Source organism: Suncus etruscus, chromosome 3, assembly GCF_024139225.1.
Source record: "Suncus etruscus isolate mSunEtr1 chromosome 3, mSunEtr1.pri.cur, whole genome shotgun sequence".
Classification (NCBI taxonomy): Eukaryota; Metazoa; Chordata; class Mammalia; order Eulipotyphla; family Soricidae; genus Suncus; species Suncus etruscus.
The window spans coordinates 32,813,117-32,840,090 of record NC_064850.1 but is presented as its reverse complement, the minus strand read 5'-3'; the positions used below and the strand labels follow the sequence as shown (position 1 = coordinate 32,840,090).

The following is a 26,974-nucleotide window of genomic DNA, read 5'->3' as shown; positions in this document are numbered from 1 at the left end:
CCATTCTTCCTTTCCTCCAGTCAGCAAGGTTTCTTGAGGACCTCAGGATATTACCTCAATATATGTATTTTTTGGGGCCATACCTAGCAGTGCTTAGCTGTTGTTTTTTTGGCCACATCTGGTGATTCTCAGGGGTTACTCCTGGCTCTTGCTCAGAAATTACTCCTTGTCCTTGCAGTGGACAGTGGATCATATGGGATGCCAGGGATTAAACTCTGGTTGGCTGTATGCAAGGCAAGTACCCTAACCACAGTGCTATTGCTCTGACCCTTCCTTAAAAAAAAAAAAAAAAAAGAACATAAAGATGCTTTTTTGGGATTCCCATGGCCTCTTAAAGCTGCTCCTTACATTTTACCATGCAGGAATTCACATGTCATTATTTAGCTCTGCTGCAGCAGGCATGCAGCCTCAGCTCAAAGCTGAATACCAGGGCTTGGAGAGAGGTAGTATAGCAGGTAAGGTGTTGTTTGCCTTGCACTTGGCTGACCAGGTTTTATCCTGGGCACCATATGTGGCCCCCAATTCCTCCCAGGACTGATCCCTGAATGCAGAGCCCATAATAAGCACTGAGCACTGCTGGGTGTAGCCCTAAACAATGCAACCAAATAAAAAAGCTCTTGATATTTATTGGAGGGAATGATCTAGGATTCCTTATTACGTTTTTTTTGACAGTGGTTTCAGTTAAAACCTTGTCTTGGTTATTTATGAGGGTTATTGTGTAGACTTGGGAAGAGACATGGTAGGAATTTATTGTGCCAACAATAAAAAAATTTTTCATGGGCTGGAGAGATACTACAGGGATTAAGGTACTTCCTCTTATGTGGCTGCCTCATGTTCAATTCCCCGCCCTACACATGGTCCTTCAGCCCAGCCAGGAATGATCCCTGAGTACAGAACCAGGAATAAACCCTCAGGTATAGCCTCAAAACAAAAACAGAAACACCAAAGAAAAATGTATGACTAATGATGAAATTGTCATACATTCTTCTTTGTCCTTTAGTTTCCCCCCCCCCCCCCCAGCCCTAAATTCTTAGGACTTAACTCATGGTCATGTGGTGCTGGGGATCAAACCCAGGTCAGTCACTTGCAAGGCAAATGCCCTACTGCTATACTGTTGCTCTGGCACAAGGAACAAATTCTGGGTTCAACCAATCATTATTGTGAATGACCCCCAAGTACCAAACAGAGTAGATCCAAGCACTCGGGTGCTTCCTTCAGACCTCCCTTTGCCTCCCTCTCGGCGTCCCCCAGACTCTCCCTGCAAAAAGCTGGCACATTGACTAGCAAGTCTGAGGCCTTGAGTTCTTCCTAGTACTGCATAGGCTGCCAAGCACCACCTGAGTGGCCTTTAATTAAATAATACCATAATACTGACAAAGGATGTGGAAAATTTGAAAACTGAAAAACAGTGTGAGAAACAAGATGTCCCTAGGAGAGAGACCTTTTATCAAGGGAGTCAGTGCTGTTATGATCTCTTTCTTTGTTTTTTGTTTTTTTTTTTTTTTTTTGGTCACATTTAGCAATGCTCAGGGTTTACTTCTGGCTCTGCTCTCAAACTACTTCTGGCAATGCTTGGAGGAACCATATGGGATGCTTGGATTAAATCTTGGGTTGGCCATATATTAAGCAAGCACTTTACCTATTATACTATCTTTATAGCCCTTATTTTTTAATTTTTTTAAAATATATTTTTAGTGGTATAAGACTCATCATACTTGGCTGTTCTTTGAAGCTACTCCTAGCTTATTGCTTGGTGATTGTTTTCAGTAGTGCTTAGAGAACCATATGTGGTGTCTGGAATCGAGCACTAGTTCCTTGAATGCAAAGCATACATTCTAGCTTTTTGTTGCTGTTGTTTTTGTTTTTGGGTTACACCCTGCGGTGCTCAGGGGTTATTCGTGGCTCTGAGCTCAGAAGTCACTCTTGGCAGGCATGGGATGCTGGGATTCAAACCACCATCCATCCTGTTTTGGCTGTATGCAAGGCAAACGCCCTATCGCTGTGCTATTTCTCTGGTCCCACTTTCTAGTTTTTTGAGCCATCTCTCTAGTCCAAGATGTCAATTCGAAGTAATCCAGCATACCTGAAAAAATACAATAACTAATTAATAAGGGGATTAAGAGTAACATGGGCATTAAAAATATAAGCTGAAATAATTAAAAAAGATTAGGACCAGTCCAATAGTTTTTATGGTTGAGGTAATGAGGAATAAAGACCTAAGGAAAAAAAAAGCAACAACTAAACTGGCTAGGGGCTGGAGGGTAGCACAGCAAGTAGGGCTCTTGCCTTGCTCATGGTCAACGTGGGTTCAATCCTTGGCATCCCATATTGTCCCCCAAGCCTGCCAGGAGAAATTTCTGAGCATAGCACCACTGGGTGTGGCCCCAAGCTCAAAAACCAAAGAAACAATGACAAACCTGACTAAAATCTGAGTGTTTATTTTTGTTTGTTTGTTTGTTTTGGGCCACACCAATGATGCTCAAGGGTTACTTCTGGCTCTGTGTTCAGGACTCTGTGCTTCTTGAACCATATGGGATGCCAAGGATCAAACTTTAGACAGCTGTGTGCAAGGCAAATGCCCTGCCTTCTGCACGATAGCTCCTTCTCCTCCTCTTAGTTTTAATTGAAGAACACATATGGAGTGATTAAATTGTAGCCTTTCAGGGGAATTAAAATATGAGCTGTATCTGGGTTGTGCTTTAATGATGCCAAAAACTGGGATAGTTTCTGGATTCTAGATGATTCTGTAGACTCCCTGGGCAGTGAGGGTGGATCTTCACATAACAATATCTCTCAGGATCTAGAACAATGCTTGACAGCTAGGAGCTCTAGTAATTACTTGTTCAGTGAGTACGTAATAGCATGGTAGCAGTAAGTCCTCATAGAGAGTAGAGCTTTATTTATCAGAACAAACAAGTGGTACAGATGCAAGCCCGCTGAACTGACTTAGACTCTGGTATTGCTAATAACAGCTTTTGTTTGCATGCCAGCTGTGTTCTAGTGTTGAGCTAAGAGCTGGCTTAACAAGCTCAGCCTTGTGAAGGGATGGTAGCTCCCTCATTTTACAGATGAGAGTGTAAAGCCACAGATTATGATAGTGTAAGCCCAAATTCATGTACAGTGCCAATTTGGTTTGGTTTTGCTTTGGTTTTTGGGCCACACCCGGTGGGGTTCAGGGGTTACTTCTGGCGCTGCAGTCAGAAATCACTCCTGGCATGGTTGGGAGACCATATGGGATGCTGGGGATCAAACCTGGGTCTGTCCCGATTGGCCAATGCAAGGCAAACACCCTACTGCTGTGCTATTGCTCTAGCCCCTTGCAATGCCAAGTTTGAAAATGGGAATTTAACTTTGATCTGCTTGATCAGAGCTGGTGCTGACAACTCACGCCCTTTGTGTTGCAAGTTGTTACCAGAAGCAAGCATGAAGAAAGCTTTCGGTATTTTGGGGGATTTCATGAGAAGTACTTTAATAGAAACCTGGTCTTCAACTATCAGGAATCATTTTCTTTGGGTTCTCTGGATCTTTCCAGACCTTGCGAATTTGCACCCCAGTAAGCAGAGCCTCAGATGATCAACTTTTAAAAAAAATTTAAATTAAATTAAATTTAATTAATTAATTTATTTGTTTTTTGGGCCACACCCGTTAACGCTCAGGGGTTACTCCTGGCTATGTGGTCAGCCTGGCTTGAGGGGGGATCATAAACCTCGGTTGATCCTAGGCTAGCACTTGCAAGGCAGACTCTAGTGCCACCGATCCGGCCCCTAAAAAATTTTTTTTATTAGAATTATTGTGAACAACAGATAGTTGAAAGATTACTAGACTTTTTTTGTTTTGTTTTTGGGTCACACCCGGCGGTGCTCAGGGGTTACTCCTGGCTATCTGCTCAGAAATAGCTCCTGGCAGGCATGGGGACCACATGGGACACCGGGATTCGAACCAACCACCTTTGGTCCTGGATCGGCTGCTTGCAAGGCAAATGCCACTGTGCTATCTCTCCGGGCCCAGATGACTAGACTTTTAAGGTAACAATTATTCATTGATTCTTTCTCCAACTAAAATGAATAACACTTATGAATTGTTTAAAAAAACAAAAACAAAAACAAAAAATGGCCCGGAGAGATAGCACAGCTGTGTTTGCCTTGCAAGCAGTCGATCCAGGACCAAAGGTGGTTGGTTCGAATCCCAGTGTCCCATATGGTCCCCCGTGCCTGCCAGGAGCTATTTCTGAGCAGACAGCCAGGAGTAACCCCGAGCACTGCCGGGTGTGGCCCAAAAACCAAAAACCAAAAAAAAAAAAAAAAAAAAAAAAAAGGAATTGTTTCTAAAAGCATAAGATAGATAAGTAATTGTCTTCTAAATAATGCAGTCAAGGATATCATAGTATGTAGGAATGTGTGTTTTAAGGATAAATTACTTAGTATGTAGGCGTGTGTGTTTGTTTGTTTTTAGTCAAGAACATTTTTGTCATTCTTCCAAGGTTTTATTAGAAAAATAATTTGTTTATACTAAAATGCTTAAAATGTGTCTCAGCTGAGAGTAAATTGATAATGACTTTCTTTTTTTTAAAAATAGGTATCAGTATTATTTACAGCTGAAGAAAGATATCTTGGAAGGAAACATTCCTTGTACATTGGAACATGCAATTCACCTTGCAGGCTTGGCTGTTCAAGGTAAATGATAATGTCTATTGTGGTAACAAACTAGCACAGAATTTGTTGTTTGTTTGTTTGTTTGTTTTTTGGGTCCTGATAATATGCTCCTACTGTTTGTCTGTTTGTATTCTTTTTTTGGGGGGGTGTCACACCCAGCAGCATTCAGGGATTACTCCTGGCTCTATGCTCAGAAGTCGCTCCTAGCAGGCTCTTGGTACCATATGGGATACTGGGATTCGAACCACCATCCTGCATGCAAGGCAAATGCTCTAGCTCTATGCTATCTCTCTGGCCCTGTTTGTTTTTAGGTCTCACCCAGTGGTGCTCAGGGTATATTTCTGGCTCTGCACTCAGGATTCATTCCTGGCTGTACTGGGGTATTGATCCCAGGTCAGGCATATGAAATGCAAATAAATGTCTTATCTGCTATTCTATGGCTCTGACTTCTACTCAGGGCCTTTCTAAAATAGTTTTCACTCTCATGAGTAATATTTGTGTTAGAAAAATATCAATTTTTTTGTCTGGTGGACTTTCTGGTGGGAAATAATGAATTTGAATTACTTTGAACTAATGAGACTCTGGAAAGTAAAGTAGGTTTATCATATGTCAACAAAGCAAACAGTTCAAAATGAGAGGAACGAATATCTGTGGTCATTTAATGTTGGTCTTCCTCTTGTTCAAGGACTTTATCTGTTGCTAGTTAATGTTTTGAAAAGGAAGAACAGCTGTACAATGAGGCTGGCCAGGCTATGTTCACTTCTGCCTGACTTTAAGTAGGAAATTTAAATGCAAACAGTTTATGTTTCTGAAGCATTTTTGAATTATAGTGCATTGCCAACATCTTCATAAAAAAAGGTCCCATTTTATAAATGTTTTCAAGGGGCCCAAGTGAGTAGGGCATTTGCTTTGTACATAACTGACCCACGTTCAATCCTCACATCCCAAATGGTTCCCTGAGCCCTACTAGGAGTAACCCCTGACCATCACCAAGTGTAGCCTCAAAACAAACAAGCCCCAAATATTTTTGACTGTTATTTTCACATGTTTATTAAAATTTTGTTTTTGTTTTGTTTTTCATCTTGCCAATATTACTCAGAGATTATTCCTGCCTCCTTTGTGCTCATGAGTTACTGCAGCAGTGTTTGAGGGGCCACATGAGTTACTGGATCTTGAGCCTAGGTCAGCCTTGTACAGCTTTACCCAATATGGTATCGCTCCAGCCCAGGTTTTTAATATTTAATTTATATTTACATGTACTTTGGGGATACTCCAATGGGGTATTTTATTTTTTTAATTTATTATTGCTATTATTATTATTATTATTATTATTATTTAGACTTTGGCCATCACTGTGGTACTTGGGCTACTTCCAACTCTGAGCTTAAAGGCTACTCCTGGCAGTACCCAGGGGACATGTGGCCCTGGATCAGACCAGGGATTCCTGCATGCAAAGCATACACTCAGCCTTTAGAGCTTGGAGTGTCTCTCCAGCAGAGTGTGCTTTTGTTTTTAGCTTTACTTCAGATTTGATTTCTGCATTCGTATTAATGTATAATGGTGTTGATTTACAAAATGATTGCATCCCACCACCACCAAAGTGCCCAGGAATACTCCATCATTGTTACTGTGTCTGGTCTTTACCTACTCTTTGTATTTTTATTTTCTGTTTTGGTTTTTGGGCCACACCTGGCCATGCTTAGGATTTCCTTCTAGCTTTATACTCAGGAATTACTCCTGGAGGTACTCAGGGGGCCATCTGGGATGCTGAGGATTGAACCCTAGTCGGATGGGTGCAAGGCAAGTGCCCTACCTGTTGTACTATTGCTCTAGCCTAAACTCTGTGCTTTTAACTGATATTAAGCATTTACTTTTGGAGACAGGAATTTAATCAGAAGAATCACTAAATAAAATTCCTTCAGATATTAGCAGGCATGCATGGGCACATATTGGTAGATAAACAAATACCTGATACACATGGAGACACATTCCTTGGCATGGTACCTTGTGCCTGTGTGGGGGAGTATTGGGGATTGGGGTGGAATCCAAGTCTCATGTATACAAGGTATATGCTTTATATTGATCGGGCCACATCTCTAGCCTTTTAAGGTACTTCACATCTTTTATTTCTAATTTTTTTCTTTTGGGGTCCAGTGCTCTAAGCATTCATGAGGAAGAGCTTGGGGCAACAGCCCTTTGGGCCACCTCTTTTAGCTTCTACTTATGAAATTTTTTTTTTTTGGTCACATCCGGCAGCGCTCAGGGGTTACTCCTGACTCTACACTCCAAAATTACTCCTGGCAGTTGTGGAGGACCATATAGGATGCTGGGATTCGAACCACCGTCCTTCTGCATGCAAGGCAAACACCCTACTTTCATGCTATCACACCGGCCCCTCTACCTATGAATCTTTTTTTTTTTTTTTTTTTTTTTGGTTTTTCAGGCCACACCCATTTGATGCTCAGGGGTTACTTCTGGCTAAGCGCTCAGAAATTGCCCCTGGCTTGGGGAAACCATATGGGACGCCGGGGGATCGAACCGCGGTTGCGATCTTTCCTTGGCTAGCGCTTGCAAGGCAGACACACCTTACCTCTAGCGCCACCTCGCCGGCCCCCTACCTATGAATCTTAAGGTTCATTTTTTGACTTTTAAGAGTTTTAATTTTTTTCAAGTATTTTGATTTACCAATTTCCAAAGAAATTTAGAATTTTTTTTTTTGTGGTTTTTGGGTCACACCCGGCAGTGCTCAGGGGTTTTTCCTGGCTCTGTGCTCAGAAATTGCTCCTGGCAAGCACAGGGGACCATATGGGACGCCGGGATTCGAACTGATGACCTTCTGCATGAAAGGTAAATGCCTTACCGCCTTGCTATCTCTCCGGCCCCGAAATTTAGAATTTCTACACAGATATTTTACTGTGATATAGGCCAGTGATTTAAGTCCCTTTCCTAGAGGAATTTACTACTTTGGACAGTTTGGTTTCTTCCTGACAGTTTTCTGTGCATAAGAAAGTTCATAGGGTGTGTTTTATCTCCTTGTTTTTATAGTCTTCCCATCTGTTTTTTATTTATTTTTTATTATAAAACGAGATCATTGGTCTCAGGGAGGTAGGCCAAAGGGCTGATGCACATGCTTTTCATGCAGGAGCCCATGTTCAATTCCTAGCATGAGGTCCCCCAGGTGCCATCAAAGTGATCCTGAGAACTTCTAGGCATATAGCTCAGTCCTCACCTCAAAGGAAATGATTATCATTTAGTTTGTAACTTACTTTTTCTCTCGATGCATAGCATTTTCCCAAGAGGCATAAATCTACCTAATTAGTGTTTTTGAAAAGATCTCTTAAAATAAACACTTTCGGGGCTGGAGAGATAGCATGGAGGTAAGGTGTTTGCCTATCATGCAGAAGGATGGTGGTTTGAATCCCGGCATCGCATATGGTCCCCTGTGCCTGCCAGGGGCGATTTCTGAGCATAGAGCCAGGAGTAACCCTGAGCACTGCTAGGTGTGACCCAAAAAAAAAAAAAAAAAAAAAACCACTTCCTAGTTGCAAGGCAAGTGTGACTTATGTGTCCTAGCATGCCATCTGTGCATTGCTTATTGAATTTTTTTTTTATTCTGCCTAATTATGCTTTGTTTTGCAAACTGAGTAACCTGACCAGAACATTTGTCATCTTTTCTAGCTGATTTTGGTGACTTTGACCAGTATGACTCCCAAGACTTCCTTCAGAAATTTGCCTTGTTTCCTGTGGTAAGACTTTTGAGACTTTTGTTGTTGTCTTGGGGTCACACCTGATGGCACTCAGGGGTTAGTCCTGCTCTGCAGTCAGGAATTACACCTGATAGTGCTCTGGGATGCCGGGATTGGATCTGGGTTGGCTGCATTGCAAGTAGGCAAATAGCCCCACCTACTGAACTAACTGGCCCTGATTTTTTAAAAATCATATTTCCCCATATCCTTAATCTATCCTGAAATGAAGTTCAGATGGTTGACTGAGCTGACAGGAATAGAACTGAAAAATCAGTTCCATCTTCAAAAACAATTCAAGTGTAAATGCTTTCCCTGTGCTGGTTTTCCTGGTCCTTGCAGAAGCCAACAACACCAGGGACAGAACTGTTTTATTTTTTTTGGGTCAGAACTGGGTTTTGAGAGGTCTGTTCTATATTTGGATGTGAGTGTCAAGAGAGGCTTTTATTTCAAGCTCCTGGGGAACTACTTAGGGGTCTGGCTCTTTTTTTTTTTAACCTAACACCTGGAACATTGCAGTTAAGTTGAAATGAATCTGGCTTCTCTTCAGGTTCAAGTAGATGACAGACAGAACATTGTTTTCTCTTGAAAGTCACCACTGATGGAACCGACATGCTTTTTCTGAGTGTCTCTTTACAACTGACTGGTGAATGCACAAGTGGTTATTGTGCTTAGTTCAGAACTGGGTATGCCTGGGACCAGCCTGAAGTACCTCAGCTACTACCCTCTCTGGGGTGATTGGAGAAGATAGGTTTTTGGCTTCTGTGTAGAAGACATTTAATTCCTTAAAAGATTGTGCTGGCTTTCTTCAGCACAGTCTAGTTCTGACTTGCAAAAGAGTTGCCCATGCTCGGTAGCTACAGGGTTTCCTCAGAACCTTGGGTGCCTTGTTTACGTGTCTGACTCAGTGTATTTTCTTCAGGGGTGGTTGCAAGATGAAAAAGTATTGGAAGAAGCAACTCAGAAAGTGGCCTTACTACACCAGAAATACAGGTAATGCGAAGACAAACGCCCAGTTGTGGGTCAGAAATGTGTGTTGGCATCATTTTGTCTGGAGCTTTTCTGCTACTGCTGAGTGATGAATAGGATACAGCCCAGAATTCATTTTTGGGGAGCTCTTTTGAGCCCTGGAACTCCCAGGAATACTGGGAGAAAGCTCAGTAGGCTGGAGCTAATGCAGGAGCCCCCCATTTGATCCCCACCATTTCATGCCCCCAGCTCTACCAACTTGAAGGGTAACCTCAAAGCACTGCCAATTTAAACAATCAATCCATTGTATAAAGAGAGCTCTTATTGCAGGAGGTGGTGCTCCAGAAATAGAGTTGGCCCTACGATTAACTGAATACTCAAGATCATAGAGTGGTATGATCCTACTGCATTCGTGCTTTTGCTGATGCTTTGGAGGTCATTCCATCTACTTTAGCTGAAAATGCTGATCTGAATCCCATTTCAACAGTAACAGAGTTAAGAAACCGGCATTCCCAAGGAGAAAAAAACTTCAGGCATTAATGTTCAAAAGGGTGGTATTTCCAACATTTTGGAGGAACTGGTTGTCCAGCCCCTGTTGGTTTCCGTCAGTGCACTGATACTTGCAACTGAAACTGTCCGAAGCATTCTCAAAATTGATGACGTGGTTAACACGAGATAATATGGATGACCTGGCACCATCATAGCTATTAAGAGTGAAGCTGGAATGAAAAATCATCTGTGGGTCCTTGTTAGGGAAGTTGTGTTCTTCTGAATTCCGGTTGACATTTGCTTTAATAATTGAGCTGATACAACGTAATGAAAGTATTAAAAAAATTATTTCAAAGGCAAAAAAAAAAAAAAAAAGATTGCCAGTCAGGGGCTGGGAAGGTGGCGCTAGAGGTAAGGTGTCTGCCTTGCAAGCGCTAGCGTAGTATGGATAGCGGTTCGATCCCCCGGCATCCCATATGGTCCCCCCAAGCCAGGGGCGATTTCTGAGCGCATAGCCAGGAGTAACCCCCAAGTGTCAAACGGGTGTGGCCCAAAAACAAAAAAAAAATTAATAATAATAAAAATAAAAATAAAAAGATTGCCAGTCAGAAGGGGGCCTTGTATCCTTCAAATTTCAGAGGTTTGGTATTAACCTAATTCTGAGCAGGCTATTATGATATTATTAGTATTTTGAATCATACCAGGCTGGACTCTGTGATCACTCCTGAATTCTGTGTCCAGGGATCAGTCCTGGAAGTATTTGGGGAACCTTTTGGGGTACCAGGGTTCAAACCCAGGTTGGCTTTGTCCTGGAGAAGAGCCTGACTTCTGTACTATTGCTCCCATTCCCAAGTAGGTTACTGCATGACTAAGGGAATTTGTATCCTTCTGAGGTGCAGCAAGCACAGTGGTTTCCCCTGTACCTCATGCTTGTGAGGGCACCTCCTTCTCTTCCTCTGTTCCATGGAAATCTATGCTGAGTGCTCAAGTTCTCACCCTGAGCCTGGCTGTGAGCTCCTGTGTGAGCTCAAAGAGTCTGTCTTTTTTTGCTGTGGAGTCACCCCATGCGTAGTCTGTAAGGAAAAACCCAGTCTGAACAATGACCCGGCTCCTCTGATCTAGCACCACACTCTTGCCTGTACAGGCTGTATTATTAAGTTCCAACCCCTCTTTAAGGCAGTGTTACTGTCAACATATAGATTGGGGGTATAGGCCCCAAGTCTTATATGGCAGAAGAGGGATTTGAATTTGGTGTAATGGTGATCTGTTGTTTACTAAGCTGCTATGCTTCACCTTTCCCACCATTAAAAATAAATTACTGTGCTTCGTTTCTTTTCACTCAGTGCTCAGGCATACTCTTGGTTCTGCACTCAGGGATCACTCCTGGTGGTGCTCAGGGAACCAATGGGAAGCTGGGACCAAACCCAGGTTGGCCTCATTTAAAGCAATTGTCTTACCCACTGTACTATCTCACTGACCCAAGTTATATCACATCTTTCTTGCTCTGCATCAGTGAGTTCATTACCCTGAGATTAAAGCTTCTTATGAGTTCTTAAATCCAGCTTTTCCAGCTTCCATTTCTTTTTAAGGGAGCCGGCATATTTAGCCGTGCAGGCACACATCTTGCTATCTTAATGAGTGTCTCTCATTTGTGGGCTTGTGCTTAGGGGTCCCTGTGTGGGTGTTGCATGCACTAGTGCAAGAGCAGTACCCCATCTTTAATGGATTCCCTGCCTACGATTTTAGGGAGTCCATAAATAATAGGCTGGTTATTGCCAGCCTGATGGTCATAAGTGGGTGTCTGGGAGAGGGTTCCAGAGTGTGGTGCATCTACAAGGAACATGGACTTCCAACTTAACTTGGGGGGTCAATTAAAGTAGTAGAGCAGGAACCCTCCCCCCCAGGGGTTGAGGCTGGTGGGATGTTCAGGATTGGCCAGGTGCACCAGTTGGGGACAGATCTGTCAGGAAGGGGGAATACCATCAACAGTGGCTCAGAGGGGTGTGGGATATAGACACTCAGAAAAGCCAGAGTTTGGGGTAGCAGTACTGTGGGGTTCCTGGAGAGTGTTGGGTGTTGGAATAAGGCTGCAGAAGCCGTGATCTCTACTCCTTTCAATCTCCCTCCCCACTTTTTTTGGTTTGTTTTGGGGCCACACCCAGTGGCTCTCAGGGGCACTCCTGGCTCTATACTCAGAAATCACTCATGGCAGGCTCAGGGAACCATATGGGATGCTGAGGGATTGAACCTGAATCTGTCCTGAGTCAGCCAAATGCAAGGTAAATGCCCTACTGCTGTGTTATTACTCTAGCCCCCAGTCCCGCTTGTTTTCTTTTTTATAGTGGTGGCCACATCCAGAGATGCTCAGGGATTATTCCTGGATCTGTACTCAGGAATCACTCCTGGTGGTGCTCAGGGGATCATATGGGATGCTGGGGATTAAACCCAGGTTGGCTTTAAGCAAGGCAATCACCACCTGACTTATTGCTCTGACACCTCTCTGGCTGGAGCCCTTGTTTCTTGCACTTGCCATTTGGCAGTGACTGTTACCAGGCTTACAACTGCTAGGCGCTTTGGAGAGTAAGCAATTGCTCCAAGGCTTAGGAAGAACCTGAGCTTTCATGGGAGATGCTCAAGGCCATGTATGCTCTCTCAACACATCGCCCTCACCTGCCTGCAGGACAAGGGACAGATATGTCATGTAGAACTCACTGTCATTATTCAGCAGTATTTGGTGTCATTATCACTGAGTAAATCCCGAAGGTCCATTACTAAGGATTCTGAAAATCTTGTAAAATATATGTTGTCTGATAGTCCAGTTGGTATCCAGTACCCCCCCCCCCCTTTAGATAACTTTTCCAGATATCTCATTAACCTCTTTGGGATTGCAGAGGGCTCACGGCTCCTGATGCCGAAATGCTGTACATGCAGGAAGTGGAGCGGATGGAAGGCTACGGGGAAGAGAGCTACCCAGTAAAGGTATGCGGGGTGCAAGGGCTGAGGAACTAACTCTCAGGTGAGCCTCCATGATTTAGCACATGGTGGGGAAGCTCAGGGAGGACCCTCCCTTTTTCCGTGCACAGGGCAAGGTCTGCAGAGTTCTTAGCAGCAGGAAACAAGGTCATGTTTTAGTATGTTCTTGGAAAATTCTCTCCTTCCTTCCTTCCTCCCTCCCTCCCTCCCTCCCTCCCTCCCTCCCTCCCTCCCTCCCTCCCTCCCTCCCTCCCTCCCTCCCTCCCTCCCTCCTTCCTTCCTTCCTTCCTTCCTTCCTTCCTTCCTTCCTTCCTTCCTTCCTTCCTTCCTTCCTTCCTTCCTTCCTTTCGTCTCCCTCCCTATCTCCCTTCCTGTCTCCTTTCCCCTTGCCCTCCCTCCTTTACTTCTTCCCTTCCTTCATCTCTTCTCCTTCCTCCCTTTCATGTTCCCTCCCTTTGTGTTTTTGGGTTTGGGAATCACTCCAGGCAAGACTCATTTAGGTTGCTGGGGATGGAACCTGGTCATCCCTATATAAGTCAAGAGGCCTTTCCACTGTGCTATCTCTTTGGCACCTAAAAATACTCCCCATTTTTGGTGTATGTTGGGGATATAACCTCCAGGACTTGAGTACTGCTCCTGGAGATTCTCAGCAAACCACGAGGTGCAAAGGATCAATTTTGGGACTTGAGTGCCAGGTATATACCTCAGCCATCTGCACTATTTCCTTAACCCTGAAATGCTCTAAATTTGAGTTTTATTACCAGGTTGTAGAGGGGCAGGAGAGCAATTAGTATGTGTTTTTTTTTTGTTTTGTTTTGTTTTGTTTTGTTTTGTTTTGTTTTTGGGCCACACCCGGCGGTGCTCAGGGGTTACTCCTGGCTGTCTGCTCAGAAATAGCTCCTGGCAGGCACGGGGGACCATATGGGACACTGGGATTCGAACCAACCACCTTAGGTCCTGGATAGGCTGCTTGCAAGGCAAACACCGTTGTGCTATATCTCTGGGCCCGATTTGTTTTTTTGTTTTGTTTTTTTTTGGGGTCACACCCGTCAGTGGCACTCAGGAATTACTCCTGGCTCTATGCTCAGAAATCACTCCTGGCAGGCTCAGGGGACCATGAGATGTTGGGATTCGAACCACTGACTTTCTGCATGAAAGGCAAATGCCTTACCTCCATGCTATCTCTTCAGCCCCAGTTTTTTTTTGTTTTTTTTTTTAATATTTTTTGGGGGTTAGGGTTGGGCCACACAGTGGTCCTTAGGGGTTTCTGCTGGCTCGGACCCAGATTTGAAAGCAAACTCCCTATCTGCTTTGTTGTCACTCTGGTCCCAGTTAGTGTGTTTTGTTCAGTGATGCCAGGACTGAACCCCGGGCCTCAGGTGTGTGAGGTAGTAGTCACTGGCCACATAGCTGTGCCCTTGACCCGACTCTGTTTTCATATGCATTTACTCAGTGTCAGTCAGACTTTCCCCTTCCACTTAAATACCTATGTGTCTTTTGAGAAGTTTGTATCTGGGAGGCCCATGTTGGAAATTGGGTCTGGTTATTTCTGTTGTTATGGGTGTATTCTTAAGTGCTACTTTTTCTACTTTCTTCACTTAGGACAGCCAAGGCAATGATATATCTGTTGGTGCCTGCCTTGAAGGAATCTTTGTGAAGCACAAGAATGGAAAGCCTCCTGTGATATTTAGGTAATTTTCTTACCACTTTCTGTATTCTGTCAGTGACTCCTGGTGAGATTTAGAATTATATATTTAGAAATATAATTCTTTTGAAATATGAAAAATATAAAAAAGTTTTGAACCATACCCTGTGGTGCATGGGGACTGCCCAGCATTGGGGGAGTGTTCATCTTTATTTTACCAGCTTAAGGTTTTTTAATTTTTGTTTTGGTTTTTTGGGGCCACACTTGGCAGTGCTCGGGGGTTTGCTTTTGGCTCTGTGCTCAGAAATTAGTATGAACAGTTTCTGGGAACCATATGGGATTCTGGGGATTGAGTTTGGGTCAACCGCATTTAAGGCAAACGTTCTCCCCACTGTGCTATCACTTTAGCCCCCATCTTCAGGTTTTATATATCAATCTTTTATTCCATAACTAAGACTTTATTTATTTATTTATTTATTTATTTTTTGGGTCACACCTGGCAATGCTCAGGGGTTACTCCTGGCTCTACGCTCAGAAATCACTCCTGGCAGACTTGGGGGACTATATGGGGTGCCGGGATTCGAACCACTGACCTTATGCATGCAAGACAAATGCTTTACCTCCATACTATCTCTCCAGCCCAAGACTATTTTTTGTTTGGGGGCCACCTGTTGGTGCTTGTAGGTTATTGGTGGCTTGTTGCTGGGAGAGCAAGTAGTGCTGGGCCATAATTTGGGGCTCCAGCCCTATGAGCTATCATTTCTCTGGTCCTATAATTTTGTAAGTGGTGGAAATGATTCTGGGATAAAATATTTTATTCCTCTTTCTCTTCTCCATTATGTTAGATTTACTAAGATACATTTATAGGGGCCAGAGTGGTAGTATAGCAGGTAGGACACTTGCCTTCCAAAGAATAGATCCAAGTCTGATCCTTGGCATCATTGAGGACATATGGTTCCCCGAACACAACCAGGAGTGACCCCACCAGGAGTCAGGAGTGAATTCTGAGCACTGTTGGGTATAATAAAAACAAAACAAAACAAAATATTTGAATTGGCAAATGTTTATAATGATTTAATAGCTAGCTGTCAAACCTAATGATAACAGGCATCATGTTAAGAAAGCAAGTTGAGGAATTCCTTTCCAGTGGATGAAGGAATGGGGTGATTGCCTCCAGTTCTCATGTGGCCCCTGGCTGGCTCCTTATGCCCTTCTGTGTAGTTATCAGTTGTGCCTCCAATTCAGCACGTCAAAGACATGAGGTGCTTAGGGATGTGAGGGCAGATGGCAGAGAGGACCCATGTGACCCAGTATGGAACCGAGCATGGTTCTGCTTTTGGATCTCACTGTCTCCACAGGCACAGTTACCTCGGGGATTTCGGGAACCAAAGGCAATGAAGCAAAGGGAATAATCAGCTAAAAGGAAAAACAAGTCCTTAAAAGAAAAAACTAATCCTCAAGAAAAAAAATACTAGGGAAAATATAATACTAGACAGCTTGAACCTGGGGGATTATTTATTTATGTTTGTTTATTTATTTATTTTGGTTTTTGGGCCACACCCTGTGATGCTCATGGACTACTCCTGGCTCTGTACTCAGAAATTGCTCCTGGCAGGCATGGGAGACCATCTGGGATGCTGGAACCAAACTCGGGTCTGTCTATGCAAGGCAAACACCCTACTTCTGTACTCAGGCCCTCAGGGGACCTGTAAATGAGGCTTCGAGAATAAAACTAAGATGCTGACTAAGGGTCAAGTTGAGCCCAGGTTTGGGACTGGCAAGAGTTTGCAGGGGTTAAGGTGTTTCCGTGCAAGAGGCTGACCCCAGCCATCATCTCCAGAGCACTGAGCACAGAGTCAGGGGTAAGTCCTGAATATTACTGGGTGTGATTCCCTGCTCAAAAAATAAAAATGGTCACATGTCTTACTGAAACCATTTTTTCTCCTAAGATGAGGACCCAGCATTAATTTGTCTATCAAGGCTGAGTGGAACAGAGAAAACTGCATTCTTGCTGGCAGTTCAGGAGACCTCATGGTACCCTTTTTATGTCTGTCCTCCAGGTGGCATGATATTGCCAACATGTCCCATAACAAGTCCTTCTTTGCACTAGAGCTGGCAAGTAAAGAGGAGACCATCCAGTTCCAGACTGTGAGTAGACAGAAGACTGCGTTCTTTTTCTTTTTCTGCATACGTAGTGGTGGTATTAAAATGACAAATAAATAGGGGCCAGAGAGATGGCATGGAGGTGGGGCATTTGCCTTGTATGAAGAAGGTCAGTGGCTTGAATCTTAGCATCCCGTATGGTCCCCTGAGCCTGCCAGGAGTGATTTCTGAGCACAGAGCCAGGAGTAACCCCTGAGTAATGCAGGGTTTGACCCCCCCAATGACAAATAATAGGGGCCAGAGAGATAGCATAGAGGTAGGACATTTGCCTTGCATGCTGAAGGACAGTGGTTCGAATTCCGGCATCCCCTATGGTCCCCTGAGCCTGTCATGAGCAATTTATGAGCATAGAGTCAGGAGTAACCCCTGAGCCCAGTTTGACCCAAAAACAAAACAAAACAAAATGACAAATAATAAAATATGACCATTCTAGGGGTTAGAGCGATAGCACAGTGGCAGGGTGTTTGCCTTGCATGGGGCTGATCCAGGATGGACCCGGGTTCGGTACCTGGCATCCCATATGGTTCCTTGAGCCTGCCAGAAGCAATTTCTGAGTGCAGAGCCAGGAGTGACCTCTGACTGTCTCTGGGTGTGGCCCAAAAATCAAAAACATAAAACCATTCTAATGATAATAAAACGGTAAGATTCTGGGTTTACAAAACATGAACTTTTATAATGCTTTATAGCAGTTTGAGTAGGAAGTACTTGGTGGAAAACTAGTTGCTCAGTAAACGTGTTTGTGTTTGGGGGGAGGCCACACCCAGTAGTGCTCATGTCTGGCTGTGAGTCAGGAGTGGTGCTGGGGATTTAAACCCATGGGGATTTGATACCCAGGATGCATGCAAGGCATGTGTTGCACCTCTTGTACTATCTTTCTGGCCCCCAGCAAACTTTATGTTAGTATATTACTGGGCCACCACCAGTACTTCTAATAGGTACTTGAGGGGTACTTCTAATAGGATTAGTTACTGGGTTACCCCATCCTCAGAGTTTAGGAGTTACTTTTGCCAGTGCTTAGGGGACCATGAGTTCTGGGGAGAGAATCTGGCCTCCCATGTACAAAGCCAGTTGGGCCCCATCAGTAACTATTTTTTGAAGTAATGATTCTTTGCATGCCCATGATTTTTGATTGAATGAAAAGGCTCCATTTGGTGGTACTCCTGGATTACTTTTATCTTGGTGATTGTGGATCACTTTTGGCCATGCTCCATGGATCATTTGATGCTGGGGATTAAACTCTGACTTTCCGCATGCAAAACATACATTCTACCTCCAATAATCAGAATTTTGGGGTTTGATTTGTCTTTTGAACCATATCCAGCTGTGCTTGGAGCTCACTCCTGGCTCTGAACTCAGGGTTCAATCCTGGCAGGTCAGGGTTAACTGTGCGCAAGGCAAGTACCCTCCCTGCTTTGCTGCCATTCAGGCCCCAAGGTAGTTTAAAAATTTTTTTTAAATTTAAATGCATTAAGAAACTTGTCAGGGCCGGAGAGATAGCATGGAGGTAAGGCATTTGCCTTTCATGCAGAAGATCATCAGTTCGAATCCCAGCGTCCCATATGGTCCCCCGTGCCTGCCAGGAGCAATTTCTGAGCATGGAGCCAGGAGTAACCTCTGAGCACTGCCGGGTGTGACCCAAAAACCACACACACACACACACACACACACACACACACACACACACACACACACACACACACACACACACACACACAAAAAGAAACTTGTCAAAATCATGCCAGTAGTGGAGTTGAGAGATAGCATAGTGTGTAGGGTATTTGCCTGACATGTAGCCAAGTTTGATCCCTGATCTCAAATCACCTCCAGGAGTGATACCTGAGTGCAGAGCCAGTGGTAACCCCCAAGCATCCTTGAGTGTGTCCCCTGTCCCACCCCCCTAAAATAAATCATGCCAATAATTTAAAGGACCAGAGAGTTTGCTTTGCATGTAATACCTCCAGGGTTAGTGCAAAAATAAAAATGAAGAAATTAAAGCACAGCTAGAACAGATGTGTGTATATTTGTTTTTGGACCACACTCAGCAGTGCTCAGATATTACTCCTGGCTCTGTGCTCAGGAATCACTCTTGGCAGGCTCTGGAAACCAAATGTGATGCCTGGAATAGAACCCAGTTTGGTTACATGCAAGACAAATTCCCTACCCACTGTGATATTGCTCTGGCCCCAGTGTGTGTATATTTTTGGTCTCTGGAACTTAATCCAGAGTTTTAGAACCTTCTTGTGATAGGTGCAATATTATAAAGAATATAGGAAAGAATCGTGTGGATGCATTATCCACATTATATCTTATCCTTAAATTCTGAATAAAAAGTGTCTAGTTACAAAAGTGCTCGTAATTACTTTATATACTTTTTGTTTGCCAGGAAGACATGGAAACGGCCAAGTACGTGTGGAGGCTGTGTGTAGCACGGCACAAGTTTTACAGACTGAATCAGTGCAGCCTGTAAGTACATTCTGCACCTGGCACCCAGAGAAAAACACTCATTTTAGAATGTTTCATCCTGAATTTGGTGTATCAGTTCTAAAGGTACATTTTATGAAAAGGTTTTATGACACAGAGTCTTGATACTTTAGCTGGAATTTAAAAATGTCATTTCTCAAGACTTGTGTGATAGCACAGCGGTAGGGCGTTTGCCTTGCACGTGGCTGACCCAGGACAAACCTGCGTTCGATCCCCGGCATCTCATATGGTCTCCCAAGCCAGGAGCAATTTCTGAGCGCATAGTCAGGAGTAACCCCTGAGCATTACTGGGTGTGGCCTAATAACCAAAAAATCTGAAATAAATCATAAAAATGTCATTTCTCAATTATCTTTTTCCTTTTTCAATGTCAGATGAGTTAATTTTGTTTGGGGGGTTCCCCAAATGGCAGTTCCCCAGGGGGCCTCTGCTGCTGGTGCCCAGTTGCTACTCCCAGCTCTTGTAGTTCTTTGGATGACACTGGATTGGGGTCAAAACCAGGTCTGCTGCAAGCTAAACCTGCTCTTAGCACATGCTGGATCAATTTCTGTTTTTTTTTTTTTTTTTTTCGGGCCACACCCATTTGATGCTCAAGGGTAACTCCTGGCTAAGAGCTCAGAAATCGCCCCTGGTTTGGGGGGACCATATGGGACACCGGGGAATTGAACCGCGGTCCTTCCTTGGCTAGCGCTTGCAAGGCAGACATCTTACCTCTAGCGCCACCTCGCCGGTCCCTGGATCAATTTCTAATTACAACAAACTCTAAGATTCCTTGCAGTGAGTTACTAGAACCATTCTAACATTTGAAAGTGAAAAAGAGAATGTCCTTTGTCAGGCCATCATTACTGACCAAGCATCTCTGGGAGCCACAACTCCTCCCCATTATTTTAAAAGAAGATTGCCTTTTTATTTTTTATTAGATTAATTTTTTTTTAAATTTTAAGCAGTGTGGTTTACAGTACTGTCAGTGATAGGGTTTCCTGCACATCACAGTCCCTCCCCAAACCCTCCCCCTCCTCTTCATAACCACATCCCCCAGTCTTTCTCTCCTGTGAATGTTTCCAACCAATTCTAGGTGTTTTTTGTTTGTTTGTTTGTTTGTTTTGCTTTGGGACATTTGTTATTTCTTACTATGTTTCTTTATATTCCACATATGAGAGATCATTCTGTGTTTGTTTTTCTCCTAATGTCACTCCTCAGATCCATCCATGTCACAACAGATTGTGTGATTTCATCTTTTCTTATAGTGGTGAAGTGCTGTAGTCTCTGTATTCAGACATCTGTCCTTCGACACTTCAGCTTTCAGTAACTGAGGATTATTCAGGGGCTGGAGCAGCAGTATAGAGGATAGGGCACTTGCCTTGCATGCAGAAATCTGGGTTTAATCCCAGGCATCCACCAGGAGTAATTCCTGAGTGCAGAACTAAGAATAAGTTCTGAACACTGACAGGTGTGGCCATTTGAAGAGTTCATGCCTTTCTTTCTTGCTCTAAAATCATGGCTCTCTCCTGCTGGATCTTGGGGGACTATATGTGACACCATTTATAGAACCTGATTAACCACATGTAAGGCAAGCACTATACCACACAGTATGCTTTCTCTGCCTCTCTCTCTTTTATTTTTAATTTTTATTTTTTGGTTTTAGGGCCACACCCAGTGGCACTGAGGGGTTACTCCTGGCTCTGCACTCAGGTTTGGGGAGCCTATAAGATGCCGGGGATTAAACTTGGGTCAGATGCATGCAAGGAAACTGCGCTATCACTCTGGCTTGTTTATATTTGGGGGAGGCTCTTCTCATTAGTATGGAGCTCCTAAGGCTACGCCTGGTAGTGTTTTGGGGACTTTGGTATTGGGATTGAACCTGAGACTTTGGTGAACTGGCTGAATGAATCTACAGTGCCAGGGCTCTGATTTGGGATGTCTCTGTTGATGTAGGAAACCCAGAGAGGGGCCACTAACCCAGATTCCTCATGTTGGGGAGTGGTTTCCAGCAAACAAACCAAATGTTTAGACAAATGATCTAGCTCTGCTCTCATCCCATCACCTGCCTTAGATCAATCTTGTGATTCTGGTCTGTGGAGGCTGCTTGACCACACCTGCCTCTTCTCACCAGTTCTACCCCACTCTTTCTACCTCCCTTATTAGTTTTCTGGGTGTGTAAGAAGATTCTAGTGGACTCAGAACTAAAGTGAGCCTGCTTATTTCTCCATGCTTCCTGAGTTATGGCTTACGACTCCTAACTCTCAGAATCTATCAATCCCTGCTAATGCCCCTTGCCACCCCTTGCATTCTCAGTCATTTCTCAAGAGGCAGTGAGAATGCAGCCGCCCTGGTCTTCCCTGTGCAATGAGCTTGCTTAGTTCCTCTAATTCAAAGCACTGTTCCCCCCATACCTCTAAACTGCAGTTCTTCCAGTTCAACAAATGCTGTTTCCAGCTGAAAGCTTTGAGCTTTTCAAAGTGGTTTGCATAGTTCACATGGCTATTTGCAGATAGTGTTATAAAATGTATGCATGTGACATATGCACAGAAAGAGAGAGAGAGAGATAGAGAGAGAGAGAGACAGAGACAGAGATAGAGATAGACAGACACAGATACAGACACAGAGAGACTGAGAAAAAGGCAGTGATTTTTCTGGAAATGAAACAGTGTTCCCTATGAGGTTTCTGGTGCTGGAATGTGGATTTTTTTGTTTTTGTTTTTTTGTTTTTGGGCCACACCCGGCGGTGCTCCGGGGTTACTCCTGGCTGTCTGCTCAGAAATAGCCCCTGGCAGGCACGGGGGACCATATGGGACACCGGGACTCGAACCAACCACCTTTGGTCCTGGATCGGCTGCTTGCAAGGCAAACACCGCTGTGCTATCTCTCCGGGCCCCTGGAATGTGGATTTAATCTTTTTGTTTGTAGCTTCCTTGAAGGCAGGGCTGACTCTACCAGGGTTCACTTTTTTTGTTTGTATGTTTTTGTTTTTGGCCCCACCCAAAGGGTGTGCTAAGGGGTTACTCCTATCTCTGTGCTCAGATATGGCTCCTGGCAGGCTTGGGCATGGAATGGGATGCTGGGGATTGAACCAGAATCATCCTAGCTCAGCAGCATGCAAGGCAAATGCCCTACCTGTTGTACTATTTCTCTGGTTTACTTTCTTATGAGAGTATCTAGAAGGTACTTGTTCTGTAAAGGCTTGTGGGGAGATGGCCATGGTGGTGATGCCAAGTCAGAGAGTATGAGAACTCTTTGTCTGAATTTCTGGTCATGAAAGAAAGACAGTGAGGGGAGAGCAATAGTACAGCAAGTAAGGCACTGGTCTTGCATACAGCTGATCCGGATTTGATTCCAGTTTCTCATATCCTCCAAGAACTATCAGCAGCGATCTCTGAGCATCACCAGTTGTGGCTAAGAATACAAACAGACCAACGGTAGCAGCATACTATCAGGACAAGTTGTTCCAAAGGCATGGAGGGAAGAGGAAAGTCTGAAGAAAATGCTCTGATTTGGGGTCATGGTATAGATGCTTGCTGTATTAGAATCGCATAGAAACTTAAACGTCCATTGGTTCTACAATCACATTTCTCTCTTCTGCCCATCTTCCAACCTTGCATTTTATGTTGTTGTTGTTTTTTTTTTTTTTTTTGGTTTTTGGGCCACACCCGGCGGTGCTCAGGGGTTACTCCTGGCTGTCTGCTCAGAAATAGCTCCTGGCAGGCACGGGGGACCATATGGGACACCGGGATTCGAACCAACCACCTTTGGTCCAGGATTGGCTGTTTGCAAGGCAAACGCCGCTGTGCTATCTCTCCGGGCCCTTATGTTGTTGTTTTTATTGTTTTTGAGTCACAGCCACTAGTGCTGGGGGATACTTCTTGTACTATGCTTGGGCTATGCACAGATGGTGCCTGAGGGACCAGTTTGTCAGGTATAAAACCCTGACTCTCCGTGGCAAATTATGTGCCTCTCATTCTGCTGAGCTCTCTGGTCCCCCAGCCATAGTGGTGAGGAGCAGGAGGAAAATTCTGTTTGCTTTGCAGGTGTGAAGGTGGTATCCTCAGCTTTCTGCCCAAGTTGGAGATCTGGGTGCCTCAGTGTGTGAGTGCCCCCTGCTGGCTTAGTCAGTGTGTTGCTAGTCTAGGAATGTGCCTCTGGGGTTTCTGGGTGACCTTGTTTCCCATCCATGTGTGTCAGACATCATTATTTTATTATTAAGTTTTTGAGGGAGGGGACACACCTGGCAGTGCTCCTGGCTTACACCTGGCTCTGTGCTCAGGGATCAACTCTTGATAGTGCTCAGGGTACCATATAGAATGCTGGGGATCAAATTGTGTTCAAGGCAAGTGCCCTACCTGCTGCTACACTATCTCTTCGGTCCCCAGACTTGAGAGCTTGTTGGATATTGTAGGGACTTTTTTTTTTTTTTTTTGGTGGGGGAGTTTGGGCCACACCTGTCAGTGCTCTGGGTTACTCTTAGTTTTGGAGTCAGAAATTGCTCCTAGCAGCTCAGGTTATCATATGGGATGCCAGGGATTGCACCTGGGTTGGTCCTGGGTTGGCTGTGTGGAAGGCCTTACCACTGTTCTATTGCTTCAGCCCCAAGAATGTTGTAGGGTTTTTTTTTTTTGGGGGGGTCACACCCGGTGACACTAAGGGATCATTCCTGGCTATGCACTTAGAAATCGCTGCTGGCTTGGGGGACCATATGGGATGCCGGGGCATCAAACCACGGTCTGTCCTAGGTTAGTGCATGCAAGGCAAATGCTCTACTGCTTGTATCACTGCTCCCCTACCTTTTTTGATTTTGGTCACACTTGGCAGTGCTCAGGAATTACTCCTGGCTCTGCGCTCAGAAATCACTCCTGACAGGCTCAGAGGAACACATGGGAAGCCGGGCAAATGCTTTACCATGATGCTATTGCTCTGGCCCCTGGTATTGCAGTTTTATTCTTGCTGCTAGTCGGGCATATTTGTATATGTTGGAAGAACCTGATAGCCCTTTCTCTCCAGTCCTGATTTTTTTTGGGGGGGGGGTCACACCTGGCAGTGCTCAGGGGTTATTCTTGGCTCTATACTCAGATATTGCCCCTGGCAGGCACGGGGAACCATATGGGATGCTGGGATTTGAACTACCATCCTTCTGTATGTAAGGCAAATGCTTTACCTCCATGCTATCTCTCCAGCCCCTCCAGTCTTGATTTGATTTGATTTGATCTGTGGCAGGGCTGGTGACAGAGCTGGTGACTGAACACAGGCCTCACACATGCAAGACAGATGCTTTGCTGCTAATCAACATCCCAGCTTATCATTTCTGGATTTTTAATTTATAGTGAAGGACAGTTTGTTAAGACAGACTTTAATAGATGAAATAGAAAACTCAAAGGATCCAATTTGTCTCTATCTTACCCTAAGAACAGGGAAGGAAGAAATGAGGGTAAAAACTGTCAAGGCTGGGGCCAGAACAATAGCACAGGGGATAGGGTGTTTGCCTTGCATATGGTCGACCTGGGTTCCATTCCTGCCATCCCATATGGTCCTCGAAACTGCCAGGAATAATTTCTGAGTACAGTCTGGAGTAACCCCTGAGTACTGCCAGGTATGGCCCACAAACAAATGAACAAAGTCAATGCTATAAAATGTGTCTTCATATTAAAATTCTCAACACTATGCAGTGTTTGAAAAGACAAGTCAGACACATCATCCTGATGGCCACTAAAAGAACTTCACTCAGGGCCCAATGGTACCATCTCAGTGATTTTGAGGGGGGTAAAGGGGTTTGAATTCTGACTGCACCGTGATACATGGTTACTGAGCTACATCCCTAGTCCTGAAAAATATAGATGCTTCCCTTCACTCATTTATTTTTACTGAGATTGTGGTTCACAGTTGCACTCCTGTCATGTGGTATTTTGCAGTGTCTCGGCACCGTCCTCACGCCAGAGTCTTACCACTTTTCACCACAGTCCCAAGTTTTCCTCCCCCTCAGGCCATTGGAGCCCCCATTGGCTGTTTTGTTGGCAATATCTCTGGGCTTGTTTCCACTGGCAGCTCTGTAATGCTGTGCTTTGTTTCTGTATATTCCACTTGAGTGATATGTGGAGTATGTAGCATCTGACCTTTGTCTTTTTCATTCTGACCCACTTCATTTAATGTGACATCCTCGGGTACCATTCAGATTGCTGCAGGGACCTGCAAGTCATTTTTTGGGGTCTTTGTGTATATGTGTGTATATGTACATGTGCACATGCATGCCTGTGCTGAAAGGTCATTCCCAGCAGCACTTGGGGAACTCTGGCATGACAGGGGCTGAACCCAAGCCTCCTACATACAAAGTCTGTGCTTAGTCTATTTTCCTCTCTTCAACCCTTCAAGCAGACTCATAATTTAGTTCTGCTTTACATCTCTCCATTACCCTAGTAAATTTGCTCATCAAACCAGTTTCCATGGTTTCAGGTTTCTGGGAAGGTTAATTGGTGGCTGCCCCCAGGACTGCTGACCCAGGCCCACAGGAGGAACTCACAGATACAGTTGCACCAAGTCTGGCTTCCTCAAAGATGTGTTACTAGGAGTTCTCACCTTGCCTCTTTCACCCTCTGTTAATGATATGTGTGTGTGTGTGTGTGTGTGTGTGTGTGTGTATGTGTGTGTGTGTATGTGTTTGTTTGTGTGTTTAATCTGGACGATTCTGCTAACCCCACTCGGCACTGATGCGTGTGTCTTTGTGTTTGTGTGTTTAATCTGGACGAATCAGGGAGAGATTCTGCTAATCCCACTGGGCACTGTTGCTGTCTGAAGCACCAAAAGAGTTCAGAGTACAGAGAAGGGCTGAGGCCCCTTCGATGACCAAGTCTCTCTTCTTGCCTCTAATTTATGGTCAGAGCTGTGTCTTCTCTTAGGTTTCAAAGACTTACTGGTTTAGCAACTGTGTGTGTATGAGGGAATGCGTATGCATTTCAGCCCTTTTCAGAGATGTGTCTGCTCTTTCAGGCAAACTCAGACCGTCACACTGAACCTCATTAGGCGGAGATCATCTTCCAGGATGTCTCTGGTAAGAAAGAAGGAAAGATACTTTTCTTTTTTCTTTTCTTTCTCCCAACTTTTAGTAATACCCTTTTTCTCCAGTGAAGATAATTGTGATGATGCAGCTGTGATGGTGTGATAGTGATACTGTGCCACAAACATTGCTAATGTTTGTTTCTAATCAAAGAAATGGTGACCTTTTATTAAACCCCATCATTTTAGTCAAACTTCTCTGTTATTGGATAATGACAGGTAATATTCATTATGCATACCTTTAATTATGTATACTTTTAAATATTAGATTCAACCTAATAAAATATTTCATGATTAATAAGACTAAGAAGTTGTTGATATTGAATATGTTAGATTGTTTTTAGAGTAATAAAATTTTAATGTTTAAGTTACTAGATGGGGCTATAGTATAGTGGTTAAGGCATATAACCTTATATATATAACCACATATAGTGTTAACCACTATATGTGGTTAATCTCTATACCATCTATAGTATAGTGGTTAAGGCTTTACACATGACTGACTCAGGTTCTATCTCTGGCATCCTTTTATGCTACCCTGAGCACCTCCAGGTGTAATTCCTGAGTGCAGAGCAAGGAATAACCCCTGAGCAGTCCTGGGTGTGGCCACCATTTGCCCCCTCCCCTGAAAAAACAAAACAATCAAGAAAATTCTAGATGATGGTGCCTAATCAGATTAAATAATTACATATATAAAAAGAATTTTAGGGGCCAGAGAAATAGCATGAAGGTAAAGCGTTTACCTTGCATGCAGAGGGTCAGTGATTTGAATCCTGGCATCCCATATGGTCCCCCGAGCCTGCCAGGAGCGATTTCTGAGTGT

General features: G+C 44.1%; 1 protein-coding gene across 1 annotated transcript in view; it reads left to right on the top strand.

Moving 5' to 3' along the window:
* PTPN21 (protein tyrosine phosphatase non-receptor type 21) overlaps positions 1–26,974 on the top strand; it is a 75,269-nt gene that overhangs the window by 30,653 nt on the left and 17,642 nt on the right. The window contains exons 4-11 of the mRNA XM_049769775.1: positions 4,576–4,673; positions 8,331–8,398; positions 9,318–9,388; positions 12,745–12,832; positions 14,429–14,517; positions 16,532–16,619; positions 19,018–19,097; positions 26,086–26,146. Of these exons, the coding sequence (XP_049625732.1) occupies positions 4,576–4,673; positions 8,331–8,398; positions 9,318–9,388; positions 12,745–12,832; positions 14,429–14,517; positions 16,532–16,619; positions 19,018–19,097; positions 26,086–26,146 (643 nt within the window). The remainder of the gene's footprint in view (positions 1–4,575; positions 4,674–8,330; positions 8,399–9,317; positions 9,389–12,744; positions 12,833–14,428; positions 14,518–16,531; positions 16,620–19,017; positions 19,098–26,085; positions 26,147–26,974) is intronic.